This window comes from Excalfactoria chinensis, chromosome 1 (genome assembly GCF_039878825.1).
Source record: "Excalfactoria chinensis isolate bCotChi1 chromosome 1, bCotChi1.hap2, whole genome shotgun sequence".
Classification (NCBI taxonomy): domain Eukaryota; kingdom Metazoa; phylum Chordata; class Aves; order Galliformes; family Phasianidae; genus Excalfactoria; species Excalfactoria chinensis.
The window spans coordinates 112,900,561-112,922,747 of record NC_092825.1 but is presented as its reverse complement, the minus strand read 5'-3'; the positions used below and the strand labels follow the sequence as shown (position 1 = coordinate 112,922,747).

Here is a 22,187-nt window from a genome sequence, read left to right as displayed (position 1 = left end):
GTGTTACCATCTGCTGGCTGTGGCTCTCGGGTTCTTTCAAGGCAACTGTTAAACATATGCAGGGGAGAACCTGAGTCATTACTGCCTGGGAGAATATAGGAAGGATGTAGTTTTATGAGTCTATTAACATGCTGAACTTCTGTAGTGTCGCCGTGTAAATATGCTTTCTCATTTAAATACTGTAGGTTGTGGGAAGCAAGATGAGATATTAGAACATGCAGGGATGGGGTTCTCAGTGTGAGCAGTCAGCATCTTGCTAGAATCTTGAAAAAGAGACACTGGCATAAGCAAATTGTTACAGAGCAATTTTGTTTAAATCAATTTTTTATGAAAAAAGTCGTTTGGGTTCTTGGAATTAAGATGAAGGTCATCATGGAAGCCTACAAAATAAACGTTGCGGTGTAATTTTTTCAGTTTTAGGGTCTTAGGCTAGTATTTGGCTGAAGCTCCTCCTTTTATCCTCTAGCTGCTGCTGCTGCAGAGGGTGACATCTAAAGATGTCGTGTCCTGTTTGCTAACCTTATGCAGCTTCCTTGGCTGTCCTTGTTAGACAGCTAAAACTGCAATAAATGCTTGTGTTTTAGCATCTTAATCTCTACTCAAGACTTGTTTCCTAGCCCTTTCCACCACAAGAAAGTAGCATACATAGGCTAAAATCTTGGTCCCTCTGAAGGCTCCAGTGGAACTGTTAAGTATTCTGTGCAAGCTTCAGAGCCAGTGAGCTGGAAGTGATTTTGAGGGGTTATCTCTACTCTAGATCTGGAGCCATTATGCCTACTGCATCCATCATAGTATCATAGTATCGTGCGAGTTGGAAGGGACCTTAGAGATCATCGAGTCCAACTCCCAGGTTTCGAGCCCCCTGTGTAGCGAAGTGGCACTTCTACCCCTGCGCCACAGGGGGGGGATTCGAACCCGGGCCCTCCAGTGCCGCAGGCAGCAGCTTAAACCACTGCGCCACTGGGGGCACCCTCAAGCATCCTCAAGCAGTGGGTCTTTTTCATCCCCTTCAGATAGCACTTTTCCTCTTTTCTGTATTGAAAAGGAATTTATTTCTTCTCTTAATAGAGATTAAATTGTTCCCTTTGCAATTTAACCATAGCTTTTTCCTGTCACTATTGCATGGAAAACAAAACTGCTCCATCACAGCAGCTGTTATTTAAGCTGAAAGTTGTTGTGAAGACTGATCTCACTTTTCACCCACTTACTGTTTGGTAGGCTTCTGGCCATTCTTGCTGAATATAACTGATTTTCCCAGCTGCCCTACCTCATCTGGAAAGGCACCATCCAAACCACAGAATCATAGGTGCTGGAAGGGACCTCTGGAGAACACCCAGCCCAGCCCCCTGCTGAAGCAGGTTCCCTACAGCAGGTAACACAGGAAAATGCTCAGGCAGGTTTTGAATATCTCCAGAGAAGGAGACTCCACAGACTCTATGGGCAGGGCTCAATCCGGATGTAGTGCACCTGGCTGACACCAGGAAGATTGCTCCAAACTGCGTGTATTAGACACTGCACTTTCCAGCTGTATGGTACTTCACATTTCACTTTGTGTTGTGCAGTGTGCTAGATAAGCTTTTCTGCTTGACTGCTATTTTTCATACCTTAATGAAGCCTCATATTCCTGTGCTTCTCACAAATCCACACTAAGTAGCTCAAGTGGATAAACACCTCAGGTGATTTAAAATATCTAATTGAGCTAAAACTAATCAACAAACAAACATGACAGCTTGTAAAAATAACAGCCTGACTAGAGAAAGTAAATGCCTTGCAAACTAACCTGGTGCTTGCCAAGTTTTGTGCCTGTTAGCATATCGTTTACCATATTGTTATATGAAACTTAACAAGGGGATTTCATCCCTCCAAGTCATTCCCACTTCTATGACTGTCCTTCTGTCAACTAGTCATTTGAGTTGAAAAAGACCCTTAAAGGCCATCTGGTCCAACTCCACTGCAATGAACAGGGACACCTACAGCTACACTGGGGTGCTCAGAGCCCCATACAGCCTGCCCTGGGATGGGACACCCACCACCACTCTAGGCAACCTGTGCCAGTGCCTCACTATGCTTACTGTAAAAAACTTTTTACTTATATCCAGTGTAAATGTTTCCTCCCACTTCTGTGTTTGTGTACTGTAATAGGTTTGCTCTATTCCACCATCCATTTCATTAGTAAAATCTGGGCAGCAGGATGCCATTGAGAAAACCCCACAAAATACAGCCTTCTTTGCTAGCAGTAGGACTCAAATACCCCTTCTGCTTGGGCTTCACTCTTGCCATTGGTGGGGACACCCTGGCTACCTAGGGTGGCTCCTGCTGCTCAATTCTGGGAGCTGAACTTCTGGAAACAAGATGGAGCTGCGTTTTATACCCATTCTGCATCTGAATAGCAAAGGGAGGTGTTATCTGGAGATGAGTGGGAAGTGAAGACTCATCCTTTTGTCAGATGGGAATTTCTTCAGTCTCTAGAGAGCTTAATGCTCAGAGTTTACACTAATCATACAGGGTTTATTTGCAAGCTTTCCTATTGTTTTTCAGTATCAAGCAGAAGCAGTTCTTGTGAAATAAATGTCACGATAAGACAGTACTTTTTTTGGGGAAAAAAAAGGAAAGAAAAAAAAGAAAAGCCTTGCAATCAGACAATTTTGCAAAGATCTCAGTTCTCATTAAATATTAAAAAAAAATAAAAAATAATAGGTTCCTAGTTTTGTTTTGTGAAATTGTTATTAAAAAGCTGGAAGATGGTTTGTCTCTTTTTTGGCCCCACTTTGTGAGTTTGGATCTTGTTGATCATTTAAGACTCCCATATCACAGCATCAAGTAGTGTGATGTCATATGCAAAGTGTGAAAAAAGTTCTCTGCAGGATTTTGCAGTATTTACAAAAGAAAATGGCTGCATGTTAAATAGGATGGTTATTTTCTGCCTCCACAAGTTGAGTATTTCAAACACCAAATAATAACAGCTTATTATTTCTTCTCTTTTGGATTATTGAAGCATAAAATCTGGCCTTTCAAAATACTAAATATCACCATTGATTTGTCTAAATGTATTTGAATTATCATGAGAAAATGAGGAGAAATGCTGCCAAAGATCTTTGATTTAAAAACATATTTCTGCCTGTTTTTGACATATTGATTTAATCCAGTAAAGATTTACAGGAATTGAGGAGCTGAGATTAAACAACCTCACGTGGGAGATTTTTCGTGGTTTTAAATTCCGGGGTGGGCAGAGATCAGACAGTAGTTTGCTAAGACTTGTCCACATGGTATGATTTTTGTCCAAAGCTGATCTGAGCCTGGGTTCCCATCATAGGGGAAAAACTGGCATTCAAAATAAAGCACAAACATTAGTCAATGAGTGTGATGGTTTTTCCTCTGAGTACCTGAGGAGCTTTGGGGGCCACCTTAGGTTCAGTCCTTTTGTGCTGGCACTTGCAGCAGATAGGCAGTGCTTGCCTTTAGGCTGTGTGAGGAGAAATTCTACAACTGCCTTGAAAGGAGGTTGTAGCAAAGTGGCAGCCAGCTTTTTCTTCCATATAACAGTAATATGACTAGAAGGAATGGCTTGCACTGGTTTGGGGAGTGTTCAGGTTAGATACTAGAAAAAAATTAATCTCAAAAAGAATGATGAGGCATTGGAAAAGGTTGCCCAGGGAGGTGGTGGAGTCACTGTCCCCTGGAGGCATTCAAAAACTGCAGATGTGGCACTGAGGGACATAGTTAGGGCATGGTGGGGATGAGTTGAGGTTGGTCTCGATGATCTACGTAGGCTTTTCCAGCCTGTGATTCTGTGATTCTATTTCCCATAGTGGGGAGTGGAGCCTGCAAGGCAGAGGGGAAAAACTTCTGCTGTGGAGAACCCCTGGGAATGCTTGGATAGGGAAGAAGTTTACTTTGATCTCTTTACTCATCAAAACTAAATAAATAATAAAACTCATTGGGGATCATTGCAAATTCAGTTCTAGATGAAATGAAACTCAAATTTGGGGTGCAGTCATCTGACTTGAGGGGGCCTTTGCAATTTGCTTGCATGCAGCTGTGGCAGACGTGGCTCAGACTACAAGGGGCTCACTGCAGTGGGCTGCTTTCAACTAGCACAGTGTTTCCAGTGTATGCAAAGTAGTCACTATAGAGAACATGAGAACTGGGGAAAATGAGACGTAAAGAATTATTTTCCTCTGGTAAAAATAGCAAAATCTGTTTTAGATTTCATATAACAGTATTTAATAGCATGTACATTTGGTGTGAAAGTGATCTTTTTTACTGTACTAATGTCAACACTTGAAATCTAATATGAAAATCATACTTAATGTATAAAAAGCTTTAAGCTGGTTATTTTGGAAACTCTTCTGCTTCTTTCCTCCCTAACACAATGTAATTTGCCATTTGCTTTCAACTTTTAATGAGTAAAATAAATTTTATTTTCAAGAGATTTTTAGTTTTCAATCAAAGTAAGCGCATTTGCAGACTTGTACAGTATAAAATCTAATTTAATGGTTTCAGGGACACCTAGAATAGCTAGCGTCTGTCTTTTCAGAAGGTGGAAGGACATGTTTTTATTTGGTTCTGGCTTTGTAAAGAGCCTCAGAAAAATCACCTTTATATTTTACTTTCCCTCTAAAGCTTTCCAAGGGCATTTTGTTTATATTTTGTGTCACTAGGGACTCTGTTTGCTTTGTGTATAGGAACTGCTGAATCACAGCCTGAACCTCTGATTAACCACATAAGGCAAGCAATAAGTCAGCCCTGGGAGCACAGGTGAAGGCAATTCTCCTGTGCTACCAGAAAGGGTGGAGCCCAGCTCCACCTCTCCTAGACCTCATTTAAGAGCTGACCACAAGTGGGGAGGGGTCTCTTTTGGAGATTGCTCCTTGTGGAGACTTTTAGTGAACAAAAGATAAGGGTAAGCACCATCCATTCTTCCTTAGCCTAACACTTCTGTATATTTCTTAATTATAACATTGGTATATTCACTGTTTGCATACCCTGCCCAATGCTACAGTATGATGTTGGCATTTAGTGTAATGCTTCCTAAAGCAGCCTCCGCGTTTTCCTGATTTTTGTATCAACTCATAGAAAATTTAAATCTCAGAATTTTGACAATGCTTTAAGAAATCATGAAGAATAAAATGTAAAGCAAACAGAAAATGCATTTCTGAATGTAGTTCATTATACATTAACAACAACTAAAAGGTTTCTGAGTTCTCTGCTCATTTTGCTTTCTAATACTATGTAATCTACTTAATAAGTTCCACATGTGTGGCCGCCTCATAGCAGACATTATGAATTTCATATTATACACAGGCTATCTTTGCATCTTGGCAAGCTCTAGTCAATCAAGACATTTGATTGTGTGAACAGTTTGCACAATCTTTAAAGTATGTGTAAAATACCTATATCGTAAGAGATGTGATGATGTGCGTTAGTCTTGTTAGGAACTCTTGTTTAAAGGAATGCTGAAATTTTTGGTTCACCTCATTTTTGAATCATTTTTAGAAAGTGGAAGGAAGCTTCAGGTTCTCATAAAGCGATAAAGGGAGACCTGCAATTTGGAAGTCAAGGAAAATCAAAAATATCAGCCACCCTCTTGCTTTTCTCCATCCTGAAAGGCTGGTTTTCTATGCTTGTACATGTTGTGGCTAAACAAGATTATGGGATTTATATCGAGAGTACTAAAGTCTCTTGAAAGACAAGGCAGGTTTTAAGTCACTTGGGAAAATAGCAATTGTTCAGTTTTATTTCTTTATTGATGGTATTATTTCTGATCTTTAGAGGAGGCTTCCTATAAGTGGCTGAGGCCACAGACAGAAGGCCATGAGCAGCCAGCACTGTCCCTCAGAGCCAGGGGACGCCTATAGTCTTTGGGCACCTACTTAAAGGAGAACAGGAGCAGAAGGAGAGATTTAACGTTTCACTCAGATCTGGTGCTTCTAACCACCACTGCCTGGATACCATGCGTGTTCCTGAACGAGCATTGCTATTCCCCAGGATGCCGAGGGTGAGGAGGAGTTGCTGAGAGTAGCCAGATGATCAAAGAAAAGCAGTCCCCTTCAGAATGGTGGAGAATTAGCTTACCTACATAGGTAACAACTACTTTCCACATGCCATGGTCTGTTTGTTGAGAACAGACAGGAATTATCAGGGTGCCTGAGGAAGAGCAGGTAAAATGCAGTACTGGGTGAGATGGAGGCAAGAGGCTCAGGACTAGAAAATGGTGTTATGAATCTTTTCCCTGATTAGAAAAACTATCTTAAGAACATTTTGGCTTGATAGTAACACTTTTCTCTTACAAGAAAATCTACTGTAAATGTAATCATGCTGTGTTTGCCTTTGGTTCACAGCTTAGCATGCTGTGCAGGTGATTCACATGAATGTTCTTTATGTTGGGACTGTGTTCCAGTGAGCTGTGCCATGTCATCAAACTATTTCCTCAGCCCAAGTTATCCTCCAAGGGGGAGAATCCAGCATAACTTCATGATGAGGTCATAAACCTTCTCACAGTGCTTCCTTAACTCATGTCTTTGGAAACCATGAGTAGAGGCGCCTGGTGAGACATTTTCTTCAGGTGATTTACTCATTTGTGCCACACTGAAATGGAGTAGGTATTTTAAAAGATGAAGTCATAAGCTTGTTTCTTATTTTGTCCTTTTTATTAGTATTATTTCTTCAGCCTGTAGTTGTTCATATGCAGCAGTTGCTGTAGCTAGCTCTATTATAAATGGTCAAAAGTATATAGCTGGCCATGTGCTTTGCAGTATTTCAGAGTTCATGGAGAACATTTTCTGAGTCACATTATGTAAATTGTAGCCATCAACTTTTATTTCATTACCAGTAGTTGTGCTGATATGGAGCCCCTCACAACATTAATGTAAACAGATTAAAAAAAAGAAAAAAACCATTTGTCCATTCCTACCTTCTTGTGTACTTTCTCATAAGAAAATTAAATGTAGAATGTTCTTTTTCACAGAGTTTTAAAATAAATGCATCATATAGTACACACTGAACTTTGTTACCTCAGTAACAGCAGTAAAAACTTTAATATATCAGATAGAAGCAAGGTCAATTTCTTCACATTTTTACTTCCAAAAAAAAGAAAAGAAAAAAGAAAATGTAATCCTTGCAGAATTGCAAAATTAAGAATTCACTAAGCTTGTGTTGTTTGCTATTTTGTCTTGAGGACTAACTTTTCCATTCTGCACAGCAGATGTGGGCTCATAAAAAATAGACCAAACGTCGATTCGTGAAGTTCTGTACCAGACTTCAGACTCTTAGCTATTTGCAGTAAAAAAAAAAAAAATAAACAAAAACCCTGGAAGTGGTTGCTTCTGAAGAGTGGCTGTAGAGTTTTGAGCCTTAAGTTTCATTTCCAAGTTTCAACAACCTGCCTTGAATAGGGCCTATTAGCATTTTTCTCAGGAAGAGTTAAAAGCATCTTACTTGTAGGTCTACATGGGATGTTCGTCCAACAGGTGGTTTTATTGGTCTTGAAATTAGGTGTACTTTTAGCTACATCACATGGTGAAAATGAGCTGCCTGACTTACAGGTTGGAGAGAAAAGCTTGTCTTTTGGTTAGTTTTGAATCTTCCAACCAAACTTTCAGATGTTCCCAGTAATGCAAGAGGCAATGATCAACCTTTTTCTCTGTTTACTTACTGCATGTGTGTGCTCCTAATTGTATAGATTTCTTATATCTCTTGTCTATAGGGATCAAGTTTTAAACAGTTTTACACTGTTCAGTTGCACCTTGCAGGAAAAGCCTTGCATACCACCAACAATCCTAGCTGCTCATATCTCTACCTGTTCACTGCTTTCTTAGACGAGAAGGCTAGAACAGTATAAACCCTTCAGTATGTGACACGTTATAATGTAGTATTTTAATGTTTATGCCTTATCTTCCTGTATTTACTCAGAATAAAAAGCCAAATATCTCAAGTTCTCTGTTTCTGAGGAAGTTGCTTTGAAATCATTAAAAAATATTCTACAGTTGTGGCTTTGCAGTCCATAGGAGTTAATAGGAAGTTTTTTTATAAGTTGGTTCCCTTTACAGGGATATTTTCCCTCCTTATAACATGAATTCTCTGATTGGACACCAGGAAACAGTGCAGTGATGCAATTACTGAAACAGCCCTCTAATTTTCAGTTAAAAGTCATTGGGATATTATTATTGTGCTCTTGAAAAGGAACATTTTTTTGACATCTCCAAAGCTTTTAGAAGAGGTTTTGCAGGAAAAGGGAAACTGGAACGTGGGTTCCAATATGGCTGTGCCAGTGAGCCCTGTGTTCCATCACTCCAGGAGGATGGCAGGGAACCCCCAGGCCCCAATGGGCAGGGTGGGAGACAGGAGAAGGACTCTGCCCTTCTTCACTGTTCTCTGCTGTCTACTTTCACCCACCTCCACTTTGCTATGAATGGCTGCCTTGTGCTTTGTGATGAACAAGGAGCTGTTTTCTGCACAGAATCACTTAGCAAGTGTGAAGCATTGCTATCCTATTAAAGAAGTAATATTCACTGTAGCATGTTCAGGGATTTAAAATGATTTAAAATGTGTTGTTTGTTGCTACCTATAATGTAGAAATACACTGGGTGACTTGAGATGTTTTCAGCATTTGACTCCTATAAGAGGAGCCTTTAGTCCATTGAAATCCCTGTTCAACTATGATTTCCTCTAATTACACTGGTGAGTGCATTTGTGGAAGATAGTAGTCTTAGGATATACTTAAGAAAGAAAATAGACCACCTCTGAAAATGGCTCTTGCATGTTAAAAATATATGAGCAATTATAAGCAAAAAATATAGCAATGTTTGGTTTACCATAAGGATACCTTACATAAGACCTGTATGTGTAAGCTTTTTAGTTAGTTATAATTATTCTCATTAAAATAAATAAATCGCTAGATGAAAATTCATTTTTCTAGTACCCACAAGATGTGAAAAATGTTGTCATTAATTCTTCATTTTATGTTCCCAAGTAGGTAGTGAATTCACTGCTGCAAAGCAAGCAGCTAACTGCTGCATTGATCCAATGGGCTTTCAGGGAACTGTAACCCCTGAGAAAGCAGCTGATTCATTCTTTTAAAACAGGAGAGATTTCTGGCATGTCTTTACAGAAACCAAATGAATTAGAGGCAAGGTTTCTAACAGGAATTTATTTATATATGTTGATTTTGTGCAGCATTTGTCAGAGTGAGGGGTTTAGGTCTGATGATGTGGTTTGTTTTTTTCTTTTTTTTTCTTTTTGTTTTTTTTCTCAATACTGTTCTTGAGACTGGACGAGACCTGACTGAATCAAAAACAGTTGGAGCAGAACTGTGACTTGCTTGGCAACAGGCAGGCTAGTCAAGTTCACTATCAAATACATATTAATACATGAGGAGAGAGAATGTTAAGTGAGCCCGTTAAGTGTAGCACAACCAGACGGGAATGAGAACTTGTCAGAATTTGATTTGATGGCCATATTAAATGAGTAACCATGTAGACTGTTTTGTGTGTGTGCTTTTACAGTGAGTTCCAAACTTGATTAAAATATTTCAGTGGGAGACTGATGGTCACAGTCTGCTCCATAGCTTCTGCTAGCTGGGTAGGCCTCAGCAGCATTCATGTTGGGACCTGTGGCAGAAGCTTCTCAAGAACCTCAGCAGAACATGGGCAGGAGGAGAAGATGCTACTTTTTGCTGAGTCTGCTTATTGTACCTTAACAACCCAGTGATATCAATAATGTAAAACTTATCTGATCTGTCCCTGTTATTGACCCACTCTGATAAGATATCGTAGGCCGTGGTGAAAAGCAGCATTGTGGTCCCCTGTGGATGTCAGCAGACAATGAGGACATAGCAGTCTGTCCTGGTGTTATCTAGTCATGCAAGGGATTTTGTTTGCATGCCACTATTTTTGTTGTCAGTATGGGAAGTACAGTTGGAGAGAGCAGTTACAATGCTGCATGCATGTCCTTTATCTATAGTGGTCTCTGCTGCTCAGAGTTAAAAGCTTAAATTTGACATGTTATAATTAATTCTAGGCATTTCTGTTTCACTTGAAAGCCCTGAGCATGCACACGTATAAAATTTCCAAGAAATAAGCTTCTTCTAACAGTGATACGGAGAATAGTCTGTTATGATAATGGAACCAGTTCATAGAATCATAGAGTGGCTTGGGTGGAATGGACCTTAAAGATCATCTAGGTCCAACTCCCTTGCCATGGGCAGGGTTGCCACCCACGAGATCAGTTCTTTTTGAGTATTTCATATTGAAAAAATGGATTATTAAAAAACCAAAAAGGTAGTACATTACTTGGTTTTGTTTGTTTGTTTGTTTGTTTTTTGTTTTTTTCCAGTATTGAAATCCAAAGCATTAGTTAGGACGCAAAATGCATGTTTTTTTTCTAATGTATAGTAACTGTTTCACTGGACAACAAATTGGATCTACAGTTCCTGCTTCGTGACAAGGAAATAAAGATGTGTCTTTCCAAACTGTTCCCAGCATAAACTGTGTAGGTGGTTTAGTAGATTAAATTCAGCTTTACATGCCATTGCAACCATAGCCTGACTAATCTTAACTTATGATAGTATGAAGAATTGGGTTGAAAGGAATCTTGCCTTTAGGCGTATACCTAAAGCTGCATGTGTTATGAGTCCAAAGTGTAATGCAGCAATTAAAGTATCAATATACAGAAATTTGAATAACATTCACAGAATTCCTGAACTGTGTGTTGGGACACTTAACTCCAAATTATATCTTCTATCCTCCAACCATATATAAAATAATATATGTTACTGTATTTTGTAAGAAACTTAGCTGCTCTTTTATCACCTGATTAAGATTTTTCAACCACATGCCTTTTTCCCCCTTCTAAAAGAATGAAGCATGTTTTTCTTTTTATTCCCATGACAATGGATTTATTTTAAAATTTTCTATAATCTCACTTGTTTTTGTCCCAAATTAGAGGATGTCCTTTGTCTGGGAGCTGTGGTTTATGTTGGTTTATAACAGTAATAACAGAAAGTATTCTGCAAAAATAATTGGTGACTTCTGACAAAACCAGAGCTCAGACTGCTCAGCATTGGAGTTGTGGTCTCTCTAGTAAGACCCCAGTAACAAACCAAATGAGTTTTACAGGATTAGAAAGAAACCTGTACAGCACAAGAATAACTATGAAATGTATCTACTAGGGAAGGGCATAACATGGGCAGAATTTGTAGGAATATAATATAGTATGAATCAATAATTTGATGATCCAGCTCATTACATTTGAAAGAACAACCAACACACATACCAGAAGGTGAGCCAAAAATGGGGCCCCTATGAGTCAGTGGCACTACTTCATTAGATATTTAGCTACCAACACTGGTGTCATCCTTATTTGTCAAGTAAGCTGGAAGTTCATCACTTAATAAGACCTCCATAAAGCAACAGTAAATAATACATGGACACTAGCGATATCATTAAAATAAAACCCTTCCTGTCACTTACAGAAACAGCACAGGTAAACAAATGCATGTTCATTAGTAAACTACTTTGACATACCTGTGTTAATTATTACTTTGGCAGAAAGTGGTGAAGAAAGATGGTTTAGAAATGTTAGAGAGATGTGTCCACAAGCATACTGGTCCTTGGCTTCTTGTTTCAGACCTTCACAGAGTACTGAGAATGCTTTGAATGAAGCACTGCCAGTGTGATGGCTGCATATAGTGCTGTCCCTGATTGCAAGGCTTACAGGTGTTTGGAAAAAGTGAATATAGAGGGCTCATAGATCTTTCTTGCGAGTGGGATGAACTAGGTAGGACTCAGTGTACACGTGTAAAGATTCAGACAAGATCATATAGAGAATAATATTATTCTATTAGTAAGTACGTCACTGGTGTGGTGCTGTAATGTGTAAGGCAACCTTAGCCATGAATTTTCAGTTCTCTGACTGCTCTTCATTTTAACACTGGTGGGTTTTTGCTTGTTTTGTGTTGAATTGTTGGCTGTTTTTTTTTTTTTTAGGTCATTAGTACTGAGTGGGTAGAGGGTTATTTTGCTATAAATGGAGTCTATGAAATGCATACTGGGAGAGCAAGGGTGCATTTGCACCTTTAGAAATAGCGTGTTGAAAGGGAAAAAAAAAAATACCCTGCAGATGAGAACCCTGTCATTTCCTGTGCTGCCTTCTGCTTGCCAGGCTGAGAGCAGTGCTCAGGCAGGAACTGCTCACTGCTGGAGGCTTTATGTGCTTTGGCATGCCACCTGTCCTCCTGCTCCCAAGTCCTGCTTTCTCATTGTGGTGCTTTCTTGTACAGTATTTGTGCTCCTGGTTTTCTTTCGTTGTCACGTGTAGATCAGTGGGGACACAAGGGACACTAAAGGCTATACAGCAGCATTGGGAAAATGAAACTTGCTACTTGTAGATAGCTTATTTCTCTGTTAGCCATGCTTCAAATATTTCCCTTTGCTGCAGTAACTCAAACATCCATCTGAGTACTGAGTGACTTACATTACTGCCTCCCACATCTAACTTGACTTCTCATGTGACAAATGGCAGTTATGTTGTTTTGGACTATAGTGCCAGGGGGCTGCACTGATGTGCCATCCCAACCCTCTGCATGGCACTCTCTCTGTGACACAGGCAGTCCTGAAGGCTCTGGTTGCTTTTCTCTGCTGTGCAAGGAATGGTTTGTAAATTTGCCAGCATTCCTCCAGGGAAGATGAACAACATCTGGCCACATTTCCAGACCTCATAGTATCCCAGTAGCTGCCACTGGACTTATAACATAAGCAGCCAAGTAGCGGTCTATGGTAAATGGGGAATGATTTTTCCCCCCTTGCATTTACGTTCACCCCCTGTTCAGAGCCTGGTAGTTCAAGTGTAGCATTTGTCTTCAAGGGAACATAGTACCAGACATGCTTCATTGCTGGACTAGATAGACGCTAGTTAAGAGATTCTTGTCAAAGTTCTTCTGCATCTCTTATGCATGTATAGGCAAATGTAGAAATCTGTACACAAAATTGGATACAGGTGAAGGAAAGCAAAGAGATTACAAACACAGTTACAGTTTAACTGATTTGCTCTGTAGATAGGAAGTAGGAGGTTTTTTTTTTGTTTTTTTTTTTTCCTAGAACTACAGTGCTTACTTCAAAAGTTTGCTAACCTGTTATCATTTAACAAAACCCTTCTCTGAAAACCAAATTTACCATCAACCATGCTATAACTACCATCTTGTATTCACTTTAGACAAAATAAATAATGTGAACATTAATAAGAATGTTAATTCATAACAATGTTCATAGAGAGTATGGTGAAGCACTGGCACAGGCTACCCAGAGACACTGTGGATGCCCCATCCCTGGAAGTGTTTGAGGGAAGATGGGGGGGCTCCTGTACAGCCTGGTCTAGTGCTTGATCTGGTGGCTGGCAATCCTGCCAATGGCAGGGAGGTTGGATCTAGTTGATTTTTGAGGTCTCTTCCAACCCAAGCCATTCTGCGATTCTATAAAGAAGTGTACTTTCAAGTGGCAGCAGTAAAATAGTATACACTTTCCTTAAAAACTAATAGTAAAAATGAAGTAAAAACCCTAACTTAAATTATATCTGATTAGTGATTGCTGATGTGCCTTCATTATTTATAAACAGGTCTCAAACAAAGGGAAATAAACAGCTGGTCCACCTTCCATGTCCCTTTCCTTATGTAGGACTTCTTGTGTGGGAGCTATCTTAAGACCTACTGATCATGACTCAAATATTTCCCTCAAGTGAGAACTTTCTCTTCTCCTATGCTTACATTTCTCTTGAGTATTTAGACATGCTGGCATGACTAGAGAGGCCTGCAGTGCGCCCTTTAGTTTTTTCTTGGGTTGATCCCAGCCTTGAACTATTCTCTCACACAACTTTCGATGGGTAAAGGGCCCCCATTGTAACAGGCTTGCTCAGACATAAGAGTCTTCACATCTTATGATATTTGCTGAAGATGTATTTGACAATTTACAGAAGGCAGATTTTTTTCTCTGCAATCCCTCTGAGAACGTCATTTGCCATACAGCTCTTCTCATAATACAAGAATAAATTAATTAATACATGCACTTATTTTTTTCACAGGGTTGAATTCATTTTTGTATGTGAATGAGAGTTGGTTTGTTTTTCAAAGTGTTTGCAAATCTTGTGAGTTTCATAAATCGTAGTGTTGATAAGATCCATCCAAAATCACATTACTTGTTCTTTGTTATTTGTATTTGCTCTCCTTTAAAACAAACTTAGAAAAAACTCTAGGCTGGAAGGGGAACCATGTGCTGGATTTTACTGAAATCATTTTGCTAATGTGTATTTTACAATGATAAGGAAATATAATGTTTCTACAAAAAAAGCAGAATTTCTAAACTCTTAAGTGCATCCACCTTAATAGAATTATTGTGCAGTTGCATTCTGTAAGAGTAAAAATAATAAGAAACTCTATTTAGAAAACCCCAAGTGTGCCTGTTAATTATATTCACTTTCAGATAAATAGGCTTTTAAATAGGATTTCTTTCATAAGCAGTCATCTGCTAATGCAAAATGTAGTTGGATTTTAGATACATAAAACTATCCTGTCCTGCCAGCCAGTGAAGGTAGCTTAATTCTTTCATACATCCTTCAACTAGGTTCATCAGGACATGTGGAAGAGCAGAGTTGAGATATCTGCTTGGTAACATCCTAATGAAAATGCCCCTTGTTTCTTTCGTAGCTACCTTTTTTTTTTTTTTTTTTTTTTTTTTTTTTAAATGAAAAGAGGAGTTTCTTTTGTCCAAATCTGTCTTCTTACAGGAAATCAAACTTCCTGATATTTTAGAGATGAAGTTTTAGGAACAGCAACCATGAGACACCTGGATCTCCTGAAGCTGCAGAAGCAACATCTATGAGGCTGCAGGATCCACTTAGTGCCCTTTTCCAAGCAAATCCAAGACTATTACTTTAAACGCTGTGACTGTCAGTGTTATAAAATAGGATAAAATGTGAAAAGCATTTCCCTTTGCAGTCCGCTGAGCCTCCTTTCTTCACAACTCCATCAGTCTTGCAGTGTGCTGGCTTGGGCTTTTGTTTCTCAGGGGTTTGGTTTGGAGTTGGTTTGGGTTTATTTTTCTTTTGTGTTTATTTGTTTGCTTGTTTGTGTTCATTTCAGTTGTATAATCAAATGTTCCCTATTTAAAATCATAAGTTACATAAAATCGTCTCTTTGCTATTCTTAGGACATAGTTATATAAACTATTTTCCCCTCCCTTGTTCTTCCTCTTCTCCCTCTTAACACACAGAATTCCCAGGAAACCTAGGAAGTTCAGAAGAGCCTGAACTTCATTTGAGCTCTGCAGCATTGCTCACAGCGTGCCTCTTTGGAAACCCATTTTCCAATTGCTGCCGTGGGCAGATTAAATGGCACGTGTTTTTACCTGGAATTCTTTCCACCTCGTGCCTTCTTTCACTGAAACAACATTGTTTTTCGCTCTCCTAGACCTTTCCAGATATCCTCAAGAGTAAGAATGACAGAGCTTGGTATTTTCCTTCCTTCTGCATCCTGTCTTTTGAAAAAGTAAATTCCTTAACATGGAATAAACAAATCTCAACAATTAAATTGGATGTAATTTTATTCAACTAGGCCATTACATTGGCCTAGTTGAACTCTTTCCCGAAGTGAGGCTTGTTTTTTGTTTCTTTTATCAACAAAATATTCCACAGCTTTTCCTATCCGTGATCTGAAAGCAGAGTGGATTTTGAGAATCATGGAAAGTTTCATACTTTTTTACAAATAAGAATAATTCACAGCAAAATAGGGGAAGTGCTGAAACCAGCTGGGCTTTTGAAACTGCCCTGTGTGCAAAGACTGCACAAATACACCAAAAACTCTTTAGTAAACAACTTAGCAACATGCTGCTTATTCCACCTCTCTCTTTTCTTTGCTAACATGAGTCCACAAAGATTTGTGAGTTCTCAAGTCCTAGCTTTTGGATGTCAGCATGATTTAAAAGTCACATGATTTCCTACTCAATCTTACCCTTCATCCAAAGTGTCACAGTACTAAACTGTCAGCTAAAATAACAAAAAGAAACAGATTGCCTTGTGCCACCTCTTTTTCTGTTCCATACATAAGCTGCTGTCAGGGTATCTTTCCATGCTCATGGCATGTTTGGTGGATTTTGGGCACATACTTTGCTTTCTTTTGTCTCATTCATGTGACCCTTTTCCAGTGTTTCCAAATGAGTTCATGTCTTTAAATACAAAGGAAACCAACCCAATCTGGTTAGGATGTGCATTGTTCTCTTGCTTAATTTATTTTTAGTTAGTCTTTGTTGTTTTGTTTGGTTGCCTTGTGGGTTTTTGTTGTCGTTGACTTTTTTCCCTCCAAACATATCTACAAAAAGCATATATGTAACTTTCTGCCCTAAATACCTCTTTGGATGGAGCAAGTTGTCATACCAAAACAGTGCCACGTATCTGTTCTCACAAGCATACCTGCATGAAGATTAGAAAAGCTCTGTAGTGCTGCAACTGTATGCCAGATTTGCTATTTGCTCTTGTTTGCATGATAGTAATTCAAATATACTAATATGATATGGAAATAATGGCACATCACCGTTCTCTCAACATATTGTATCACTGCTTTATCATATTAGGCTAATACACTGCGAGAGTTGATAGCACCCCTCCATGTCAAATCGGATCCACTTCTCTTGGCACTGAACCGATTGGACTCAAAGGTTGATAAACTTATCATTAGCGAATTGGCACGACGGAGACTCAACTTCAGCCTCTTGCAAGACGCCTAATGGCCTCCGTTCAGAAAGTCAATTCTTCTTGAATAACACTGGTGTTTATAAAAAGAGACTAGACCTGTTAAAGCGTAGACAACCATATGCCTGGATATGAGGCCTCCAGGAAGGTGTCAAGGGCATGGCCACTCTTTTGAAGAATGCACCCTTTCCACAATGGGACTAGGCACAAGGTCAGATCCAGTCTACACGGAGCACATTTGCAGAAAATACTGCCCTGCATGGGAGAACGGAAGGGGAAGAGGGTCTTGACAGGGGAAGGGCTTTGATGTCACTCAGTTTTGTTCTGCAGACCTCGAGGAATTAAACAGGGATTCGGCTGTGGTAACGCTAAAATCCTGTTGCTTTTACTGAACTGCAGTGAATCCATTCAGGCCAACCAGACAGATTGTGCCATTTAAGCATCCTTCGCTAATGTGAAGGATGCTACCTTACTGTATCATGCTAAACTAAGTGTATTCTGTCAAGTGGAGGTGTGCACAGACCTTTCAGAGACTTCTATTTCTCTAATGATTTGTAACGCATTACCAGAGGGTACACTGACACTGGTTTGGATGATGACGGAGAAGATACCTCATGCTGAGATTTCTTATACTCTGCAGATAAACTCTTCAGTTCCTCTTTATCTTCTAGGAGTTAAACATGTGAGTGATGCTGCCTGGAGAAGCAGGCACAAAGTATTCTCTGTATAACACCCCGACTCCAGAGGGCTGTTTGGGGGCCAGTATTCATCTGGATGTCACTCAAAGTAGATGCAGATATTGTATTTATCATTATGTTCTGAGTCCCCTATGGGTTGATGTTTGCCTCTATCTCTGTGGTTAGAATGTGGATTTTCCTTAATATATTTGGCTAAGGGTGTATTGTAATAATGTTAATGCTAATTACTTGATATTTCATACTATCTTACGGGGAGATACTTTTAAAAATGTATTTTGAAATGTTTTCTTTCTGTTTGCTCAATGTATGGTATTGCATTATGTTAATACCAATAAAATTATATATATATATAGTTATATATATTTCCCTTTTATAAAGAAGTAAATTATGCTTTTTTGCCTCTCAAATGAAATGTGCAGTGAATAAAATACATCATTCTGCCTTACAGCAGGTGACAAAGCTTATAATAGTTTTAATATTCTTTTTTTGAAAAATAAAAACTATAGTATGACATAAACTAGTTGAAAATTCATCAAAATGCATGTTGTGTTTCTGCTTAATGGGACTGTCACAAATCAGCCTAAGTATTTATCAATGTTGTTTTGGCATCTTTAATTTTTTCCAATCGAGAAACATACGCTGTATTGCTATTATTGATTACAAAATTGTACTTTCATGATTTTGTGCCTGTTGGCCAAATAGACAAGCCCACTGAGTTTTTATGACTCTCTTGTCTGTAGGAATTGATTTTTAAATTTAATTCAGTGCTTTTTCCGATGCTTGGCAAAGGCAGAATTTATTTTTTATATAAGATTGCCTTTGAAGTATCTGCCTCTGCCAGGGCTGATAAATCACGGCTAAGCACATAAAGGTTCTGCAACCTGAAGGATGTAATGTATCATTAAAACTCTGCTGGAATGGCCTGAAACCTGAGCCAGTCCTTCACGTTCTGTCATTAAACTCCATAATTAGTTAGAGATGAAATGTTTTGGAAATGAATTAGAGAAGCAGAAGCAAAGATGTGAATCTAAAGTATCCTTTGGCTGCCATTCTGGATTATGCTGATGGCTTGTTTGCAGCCTGCAGCCACAGGCAAGCATATATATGCACTAACATGAATTAGATCGTCTTCAGCTTCCTCTTTCTTTTCCCCACCCTTTCTAACATATTGTATTGAGTATCATTGTTTTGCAGAGGCATTCAGAGGGCTGTAATTAGCAGTCCCTGGCATTTAATTGCATACCCATTTGTTAAATATTTTTTTTCTGTATGCCTTAAAATAAAGTATAGAAAATGGCAGTAATGTTTCTTTAATGAAGGTATTTGATTTATTCATGAAGTCAGGATTTTTGAAAGTGTTATTTTGGGCTTAATAAAGGAAATAAGCCAGTAACTTCTCATCTTTGCCATTGTCTGTAAGGGCTGATGGTCACTTCTTTCTTTTTCATTTCTTTTGTGTGCGCGCTCTTCCTAATGGATGGGGAACAGACCTTTCTTCTGTGATGGCTGTTAAGGCCAGTTTTGAGACAAAGTTTATGTTAAGGTGCCTGCATGTTCACAGGTTCATTGGGCATTATGACACATGATGACATGAGTGGCCACATGGCATTGCATTTCTCTTGCCATTACTAAACATACAGCACTTGTTCTCAAAGGCACCAGGCAGGGAATGAACTCTGTTCAGTGTTTACAAGCAGTGGCGATGTGATGGGCATTCAGCAGCTGGTGGGGGTGCTTAAGATCTGGCAGTGTTGTACCCTAAATAAATGTGTAAATTGGGGTGCAGATTCATTAGTCTGGGATCTACTCAGTGCAGCTATCACAACCTGTGTAATTATAAATCCCATAATAAATCTGAATATCTGAATAATTAAGACATCTTCTGGGATAGCATATTCCAGAGTATTTCGGGCCCCCTTCACAAATGCCTCAGGAGCTGCTTCCACAGCCAGCTGCCATGCAACACAGAGGTAACCAAGCTGGCAGTTAAAAGACACTAGTTTCTGCCCACACTGATTTACCACATTTCTTTCATCTTGAAATTGGGATTGATACCCCTGGGTGATGCAGATGCTTTTGAAAATTTCACTCAGTATTAGATTTTCATCCAAATAAGCAAACATGGGATGCAGCCTGAAGTAGAGTTCATTTTCTCAGTGGATATTGCTCATGAGGAACACTACCCCTTCTGTTCAGGCTTGCTTTCAGGTACCAAGGCCATCAGCTGTGGCAGGTATTACCGCTAAGCAAGCATGACTGTCGCTTGATTTTGAGCGGTGAGTAATGTTGCCGGGTCCATATCACTTGTCACTTAATCTTTCACAACTTTATATGCTGTAACAGCTTAGGTTTGTGGGGAAAAAGACAAACAAACAAACAAACAAACAAACCCTCCTGAAGGAGTAATTGCTTTCATATATTGCTTCCATAGGGACAGCCTCATCCTGTTTAAGAGTCACAGCATCCCCAGAAGTGTAGCAGTTTATCCACTCTGCTTCAGAACTGGCTTACCTTGTAAATACAAGAAGTTTTTCATTGTTTCTGAACTGAGCAGACTAAGGGGAAGCATACTACCAAAACACATTTGCTTTGTTTATTTCACCTCAATATTGGTAGCTTGTGATAAAGTTGAACAGTGCTTATACCAATCTGTGACAAAGGAAAATGTCAAGATACCCTCTTTCACTGTGTTAAAATTCTCTCACAGTCAGTAAAATCTGTTCAGTGGATGACGGTTAAAATGATTTCTTTGTAGGCAACTTAATGAGTAGAGCACTCTGACAAATACCAAAGGATGCACTGCTGCCACAAAGTTCTGCCACTGATCAGAGTTCTCTGTTACACTGAATTATCTCAGCCTCATTCTTATGCCCTTTCTGAAGTCACAGCCTACCAATATAACCACATGAAACAGCAGGGCAGAGAGCACACGAGGAGTTTCTCCCATTGCTCATTTGAGATGTGTAAGAGCTGTCAAGTGGCTGCACGAACAGAGTGAGTTAATTATTCCCTCTGTCTGTGTTTTCCCTTCCCACTAACATATTAACCCATTTGCTAGCACCTGTCCTTTATTGCTAAGTGGATGCTGAAAGTGCCTGCAGGTTGGCGTCAGCAGGTTGGCATCAGCACGACACTGCAGGTCTCCAGGAAGGTACCTGGTGGCTCATGATACTTCTAAAATGTTGAAGTTTTTTTCAAGCTGATTTTGGCATCAACCATTTTTAATAACCAATTCTATTTGCACGAAGAACTGAAGAGCAGTGTCTGGTGTGGGCTTGCAGCAAGGCCAGCCCAGGTATTGTGCTTCAGCCCATAGAACACAGTCTGTAGCCAATGGGGGCTCATGAGGGCAAGGCCGTGACAAGGAGCAGACAGCCTTTCATTCATTCATTCATTCACCAGAGAGGTGATCTAAGAGAAGAGAGATTCACAGGGATCTACAGATCCAAAAAGAATAGTGCCATAAATGTGTCACAAAAAAGAACTAGACCTTTGATGCTGCAGTATTTGGTCAAGTATCTCACAGGCCTTACAAAAGCTAGTGTCAGATCCTTTAAAAGTGCCTATGGTGTCTAACCACTTCTGATTGAGCTTGGCTGTGTGGAAATGGCCTGAAATACCTTCTAAAATCTGTCCCATGGGAGATGGGCTTTCCACTTGCCTGCGCTGTTCACTTTATTTCAGGAAAACAGTGTGCTCGCAGAGGTGAAAGACAGACTCACTGCTCCAGTGGGGAACACCAGCGCAGAGTAGAGCTGGATTAGGCTGGTGCCCTCAGCAAGGATGCTCTCCAGGAACCTCTTTGCCTGCAGGTTTACCTAATGGGAGAGGACAGAATCTATTTACAGCTATCTGATAACCAAAAAGTACTGCCTCTTTCAAGGAAAAGATTGCATAAAATGTAAATTTAATACTAGTTTTCTGATCCTCTGCATCACTAAACACAAGTATCAAGGCTTGAGTTTAAACACTGCTTCTCCCCTTCTTGAACAAAGGTTTTGGGGAAAATCTTGTGCTTTCTGGTACATGGGTCAGTATTTTAATGGAGGATTGCATAAATTAGAAAAGGGCAGGCAAGGGGAAAGGATAACAGAAAGGCTGCAAAGGCCAGGTGCTTAAGAAAAGCCCATAGCTTTTCTTAAGTATTTCTTCAGCTTGCTTACTCTTTTCTTCACTTGTGGAGAACTCTCATTAATAGATTAACATACATAGATTTATATGTATATGCACTTCTATCTGTACATTCACTCACATGCCCATTCAGGTCTTGATTTTGCCACAATGTGGAGTTAGAGAAGACACAGATTTCTCTGTGCTCTAGCAGGGAAATCTGCTCCTCCTGACTCAGAGCAGATGACTCGCAGCTGGCCTCCATACAGACCTGACTTGCATCTCCTGCTGCCTCCTGCCACCTACTCTGTGCTGTGCTCAAACACGGCAATGTGCCTGCTGATGCTCTCCTAGCAGGAGCTGATCTGCCTTGTCACCATGCTCCCCACACTCATGATCAGGGCAAACTTGGTACACCTCATGCAGTCTCCTTGTAAAACTCCATCTGCCAGTGGTTTCACCATTGTCTTCCTTTGATGACGAAGAGAGGGAGAAGGCAAATACCTAGCTTTGTCTGCCTGCCATCAACCCAAATAGGGTAATAAATGACTGTAATTCCTGTTTCTTTGCATCATAGGCATTTGGATATGTCTCCTCTTGTGCAGTTTGGAATCTAGTGATTAACCTGAACAGCAGCAAAGATTTGTT

The 22,187-nt window shown here is 39.7% G+C and overlaps 1 protein-coding gene across 6 annotated transcripts in view; it reads left to right on the top strand.

Moving 5' to 3' along the window:
* CNKSR2 (connector enhancer of kinase suppressor of Ras 2) overlaps positions 1-22,187 on the top strand; it is a 209,885-nt gene that overhangs the window by 176,949 nt on the left and 10,749 nt on the right. For 2 of the 6 annotated variants that reach the window (XM_072328372.1, XM_072328363.1), the window contains one exon: positions 16,614-18,728. The exons of 3 other annotated variants lie outside the window; for them this stretch is intronic. In XM_072328372.1, the coding sequence (XP_072184473.1) occupies positions 16,614-16,618 (5 nt within the window). In that variant the 3' untranslated portion in view covers positions 16,619-18,728. Of the gene's footprint in view, positions 1-14,772; positions 14,911-16,613; positions 18,729-22,187 lie in introns of those variants that run through there. One more of the 6 variants, XM_072328354.1, reaches the window with a different exon arrangement.